The sequence below is a fragment of the Camelina sativa genome, chromosome 8 (assembly GCF_000633955.1).
Source record: "Camelina sativa cultivar DH55 chromosome 8, Cs, whole genome shotgun sequence".
Lineage (NCBI taxonomy): Eukaryota > Viridiplantae > Streptophyta > Magnoliopsida > Brassicales > Brassicaceae > Camelina > Camelina sativa.
In genome coordinates this window covers 3707143-3713142 of record NC_025692.1, presented here as the reverse complement: position 1 = coordinate 3713142, position 6000 = coordinate 3707143, and the positions used below count along the sequence as shown (strand labels likewise).

At 32.7% G+C, this 6000-nt stretch overlaps 2 protein-coding genes across 2 annotated transcripts in view; one reads left to right on the top strand and one right to left on the bottom strand.

The window, feature by feature from the left end:
* The window catches only part of LOC104705999 (serine/threonine-protein phosphatase 4 regulatory subunit 2-like), a 3058-nt gene extending 1387 nt beyond the window's left edge, over positions 1-1671 (top strand). The window contains exons 5-8 of the mRNA XM_010422113.2: positions 380-432; positions 824-886; positions 967-1237; positions 1340-1671. Coding sequence (XP_010420415.1) covers positions 380-432; positions 824-886; positions 967-1237; positions 1340-1431 — 479 coding nt within the window. The 3' untranslated portion in view covers positions 1432-1671. The remainder of the gene's footprint in view (positions 1-379; positions 433-823; positions 887-966; positions 1238-1339) is intronic.
* On the bottom strand, positions 1762-4033 carry LOC104705998 (ADP-ribosylation factor 1-like 2). Its single transcript, XM_010422112.2, has 7 exons — positions 3771-4033; positions 3377-3467; positions 2808-2923; positions 2580-2639; positions 2429-2494; positions 2133-2330; positions 1762-2041 (listed from the first exon to the last, which is right to left on the bottom strand). The coding sequence occupies exons 1-6, from the start codon at positions 3825-3827 to the stop codon at positions 2142-2144; spliced, it is 579 nt and encodes a 192-aa protein (XP_010420414.1). The 5' UTR covers positions 3828-4033; the 3' UTR covers positions 1762-2041; positions 2133-2141.

Genomic DNA, 6000 nt, shown 5'->3' with positions numbered 1-6000 from the left:
TTTTTTTTTTTTTTTTGTCAAACGGCTTAATGTCTTAATCAATCATTTTTAATCTCATCATTTATAATCTATCTGTTTTCCTTCTCTGTTCAAAATCGCCACTAAGAAAATCTATCTCTGAAACTTCAAGAAAGTAACTTGTGTAAATGAAATGAAATGGCATGTCATTGTACACTGTGGGGAATAGGCATACGGTAAGAATTGTTTCAGGGGATTTGCAGTTCAGTTGTATAGGTTGTTTTATGTGTGTTCTGACCATTTCCAGTTTTATTCATGTATTTACAACTTTGAGTGTTCTTGTTTACCCATAGACCTTTAATCTTTTCACCGTTTGAAGTATGTCTAATTGGTTTTCTGTTGCTTTTGTCTTGTTTTGCAGCTCTACTTAGTTATGATGAAGGCCCTCCATTTACATTGCAAAGGCTCTGTGAGGTAAGTAGATGCATTTGTTGGTCATTATTTCCCTCAATGTCCGAGATTACGAGATATCATGTTCTCATTAGCCCGTCATGATTTAATAATAAAACTCACTTGTGTGGTAGTGTAAGAGGGTAAAATCGGTTGACTCTAGATTTCGAAACAAACTTATTTTCTTGAATTTATGATATATCAGGATTTTCCATGTTTTACAGTTTCGAATCATCTTACAAGTTCAGGAGAAATAAATTGTAATTGTAATTCGTAACTCTTGCAAAAGTTGTAATTGTCAAAGCATGCCATTAAAGTGTCTTCTAAAAATCCGCTCCTTATTCTGCTTGAGAGGTTATAAGCTTTTGGTTGAGATCATTACCACAAAGCTTTCTGATTGATTTGTGTGTAACAGATCCTTTTGGCTGCAAGGACCATCTACCCAAAGCTCTCAAAACTAGCTCTTGCATTAGAAAAAGTATGGATTTGAAATTCGTACCCTTGTGATTTTATACTTGAAATACACATTTCTTCATTAATTTTGTGGAAAATTTGCAGAATCTGTTGGTTACTTCTATGTTAGCCATCAGTAAAGACCCACAATCACAAACCACTGAGGATCCAATCGCAGCAACCACAGACACAAAAACGGCTGCTGCAAATTGGGCACCAAATGGAATTGAAGCAATGGGAGGCGATAAGGATGAGATAATGACAGAGGTAGACGAAGCAGATGTTGATGACGCAATGACTGTTGACATGGAAACAATTGATGAACCATCAGAGACAATAACGACCACGAGTGAGAGTGAGACGCCAGGCGAAAGCAGTTAAGTGTCTGTTTTTGTTGTTACTTTCTTCTATTGTTTTCAAATCATTTCTTGGGCATGTTTTGGTTTATTTACCGTGAGCTATCAACTATCTTCTGTAGCTACTGCACAACCACCATCGGATTCTGTAGCTACTGCACAACCACCATCGGATTCAATATCTGCAGAGGAGGGAAATTCGCGGTTGGCTTGAACGTGTACCTAGAGAGTTAAGAGTTTGAACATGATCAGCTTTGAATACTGATCCCGAATGTAATGCTTGTTCTACGAGAAGAAACTTGCTTGCAGTATATTAGTCTCGGGTAGATTTGTGTTTTGGTGGTTTTTTTGGTTTATAAGTAAGAAAAACAAATATTATTCGTACATGAGGTTCAGTTGTCAACTTAGAGTAATCCAGTTGTTTGAATTAGTTACAAAAGGGCACCATTTTCAACTTCTTATTTGCTAGACCGGGTGAGCTTGACCCTCTTTACATTCTCACGAAAATTGTAACGATGTCAGCAAAAAAGAAAAACAAAAAACATGATAAAATCGAAGGAATACATTATCTACCAAAAATTTTGAACAGACAAAAAGGGAAGATTTTTAGATGATACAAATTTTCATCAACAGAATATACATACAATGAAGCTTTCATGGCAGCATGATCCAAATTCAGAAGTAGCTTAACTGAGTCTAATATTTGCCACCGTGAGAAGATAATTTTCTTTCCTGAACAAAAATCAGTGGAGATACTGGGTTCGTGTTTACATTTTTAATGCTAAGAAGAAGACTTTGGCCATGGAGCATAGTATTAACACACTCTGCAAGGAGAAAAGACATTTACAAGATCAAGGGTCATGGGACTGAAAGTTATTGAACTGAAGCTTACTGTGTTCTCGGGTCACTTTATACCTGGGAGAGTCAAAAGGAGTGGCCAACCGATGTGAATCCAGCGGCTTTAACATCCTTAAGCGTAGATGATAACCAGTCCAAGCCTTCGTAGAGCCCGTCTCCACGAAGAGCACAAGTTCCTTGTATGTGCCATTTCCTGTTCTTCAGATCAAATAATCCTAACCCTTCGCATACTTCTCTTGGTGACATGGCTCCTCTCTAATATCCAGCAGGGGTCAAAAGAAAGTGAGAATTGAGGAAATAATAAGCAAACACGAGAGAAACAAACAAAGACGTAAAAGAAAAACTTAAATTACCATGTCCTGTTTGTTTGCAAACACCAGAATGATACTGTTTAGCATGAATGGGTCTTTTATGATCTCCTGAGGAAGTGAGAGAGTGGGTTGAGGCACTATCCAGAGAGCAGTTTACAAAAAAAAAAAGTCATTTGCAAATTCTAAGGTATACCTGAAATTCTTGCTTTGCTTTCCCGATCCTCTCTCGATCTAAGGAATCCACCACGTATATCTGCAATAGCATATATTGTAAGAGTTACCACAGTCGATAAAGATGGACGAAGATCTCAAGATTGGCCAAGCAACATATGACAATGCAACATCATAAATAACATCTGCCAACATGGTGACGGGAAACCTGAGCCAAAAGAACTATATATATATATATATATATACGTACAAGTCCATCGGTATTATTGAAGTAATGCCTCCAAAGAGGTCTCAGTTTCTCTTGGCCACCAACATCCCAAACTGTGAACATCACATTTTTGTACTGAACTTTCTCAACATTGAATCCTGCGTAACACATAGTTCAAATTGTCAGTAAACATAACCCAAGCAGCAACCACCAAAGGCGAAAATGACAGAAGAATGACCAAACAAAAGTATAATGCCACAAGAACCAATAATACGCCAAGTATGATAAATGCATGACACAAGAGAAATTTGGAGACATGATTCCCTGACTAGGCAAAAGTTGGCAGAGTAAATATCTACAATTCTGATATCACCTCTTATCTTACAGAAACTCATTAAGGCAAAAACAACTGCATAATTCTTGTAAAGTCTTAATAGAATGAATCTTAAAAGCTTTACACCAAAAGATCTATCCAAAGCTCGTGTCCAAAAACAAGGAATAAGTCCCACTAATTAGCCCAATGAGAACAAGAACAATCACACAGCCAAGACAATAACAAAGATTCTGAAATGGGGACAAAAAAAGAAAAAGAAAAAGCAGAGAGCTAATACCAATGGTTGGAACAGTTGACAAAACTTCTCCTATATGAAGCTTATAGAGAATAGTTGTTTTGCCAGCAGCATCCAGCCCCAGCATAACGACCTGACAATGACATCATCACCACAAAAATTGAAAAAGATTTCAAAAACAGACAAGAAACAACCATAAATTTGGCATTTTTTTTTTTTATGATGAATCACATCAACAAGTAAATGATGGGTCTACAAAATCTCAAGCACACCAAAGAAATAATAAACAAAAAAAGCACAACTAAGATCAAGATCAGACATGGGCGATATAAGAATACATAGCACGAGAGATCCATCCCAACAGGGAAATGATCCCCCGTAGATAGAGATCTTGAGAGAGAGAGAGAGAGAGAGATGGGTAGAGATTTAAATTTACCCTCATTTCTTGATTGCCGAAGAAAGTATCAAACAGCTTACGAAAAGCTTGACCCATCTTTCTCTCTCTCGTTCCGATACCAAAAACCTCTCTCCCAAATTATGATTTTTTTTTTTCTTTCTTTTATTTTCTTGTCGAGAGCTATAGACAAAGAAATCGCAGAGAAATTGAGACACGGTGAAGAAATTCCCAGAGAGATTTCAGGACCAAGTCTCCCCACAACAACAACATTTCATTATTCATCATACATATTCCAAAATTGATCTTCGTTTTTTTTTTTTTTTTTCCAAATTTAATATTGGAATTATAATATTATAAATATCAAGCAATGAAATTTTCGTAATAGTTATGGGCTTTGCGGCCCAACTCATATTTTGATTTTTGATTTTTTTTTATATAGGCTAATATACATCAAAATTATGTCACGAGAAAAAAACAGCTATATTATTTTAGCTAGTTAGTGGATTAATGTTGCCAAACAAAAATTATATTGTTATAAGATAAAATAGCATAATATCGGATTAAATGATATCTTATATATTTAAATGCGCACAAAATCCTTAATAATTTTGACTCCAATATTGGGAAAACGTTTATATAAGCATAAAATGTAAATTTTTAATATCATTTATGTTTATTCCTCTATATGTTCCAATCCATGTTGAAATTACTTACTTTAGTTTATTTAGTAATTTTTATTTAAAACATTGTATATGTGATTATTTTATTTGTTTAAAAAGGTTTTTTGGATGGAATACTATAGCATGAAATCATATACTCAATATGACTAATGAAAATAACATCTATTCTATAAAATATAAATTAGTATATATAGATTTTGATCCGCGGTATAACGCGGATTAAGTTGTGTGATAAAAAAAAAAATTTTTGTTTGTTAATTTTATTTGATTTGTTTAGTATTTAAAATTATATATTGTATATTAATTATTAATTCTATGATTTAACCTATAGCGCATATTAATTTTAGGACCAAATATGTAACATATGTTTGTCAAAATCATCGTGACCGAGGAAACCTACCAAACAACATTATTCCAAACTTAAATTTAATCCGAGAAATCATATTTTTGAAATTTTAACCCGTGTTCTAGCAAGAAATCATATTTGTTGAATTTTTTTCATATCATAGTGACATATTATTGACCTGTGCTATAACAAATCAAATTAGAGTGTTTATAATTTTTAACTTTTTGATCTATCATATATTTATGATATTCTTAAAAATATCAAATTAAACTATTTTTAAAGATTCCAAATTAAATTATTTAAAAAGTTTATTATAGTATATAAAACTATAGAATTCAACAAAAGAAATATATGAAATGAATTTAAATATTTAAATTTTGATCCGTTACTCAGTCAAAATTTTCTGATAAAGTTAGGTAAGATTTTATTTTTTAGTATAATCAGAAATTAGAGTGATTAATTTTTATTAATTTCTGAGATTTTTTTGTATATATATGGTTAGTTAAATATTTTTTGAGGATCATAATCCTAAATCTATATAACTTATCAAATAATTAATCCATATAACCTATCATATAATTAATCCATATTAGTTATAACCTATATTAATATTATATGATATACCAATCTGAAGTCGTGTACTTCTGTTTTATTAAAAAAGGATGGTTATCATCCTCATGTTTTTTTTTTTTGGTAGGAGTTAACATCCCATGTTAGCACTGGCGGAGCTACTGAAGGATGAGGGACACCCATAAAATTTATAATTTTTTTAATTTAGGCTTGTATATATATTACATAATGGTAAATTTGGTTTGTTTTTATTGAATTGACACCCATGTTTTTGGTTCTACTACCCTTTTTGACACCCTTTCTTTATTCTTCTATACTAATTTTTTTTTGTGTTTATATAATCTCTCAAGTTTTTAATAAAAACTCCCATAATTTTTACAGATTAGCAATATATGACCCCATAATTCATTATTCTGGCTCCGCCAGAGCATGTTAGTCACATACTAAACTACTAAAAAAATAAGATCCATAAGACTTGAATATTCCAACTTGTGAGATGTATACACCTCTATGACAGAACTCGTATGAACCACTAATTCTACCTACCAAAAACAGAAAGTTTTTGTAAGAGTCAAATATAGTTACCAATTTTTATTTTATTTCTTCTTCTTGTGGTCCCATTCTCATGTTCAAAGAAGGTAACACATAAATATATTTTCGTTATAATTGTACC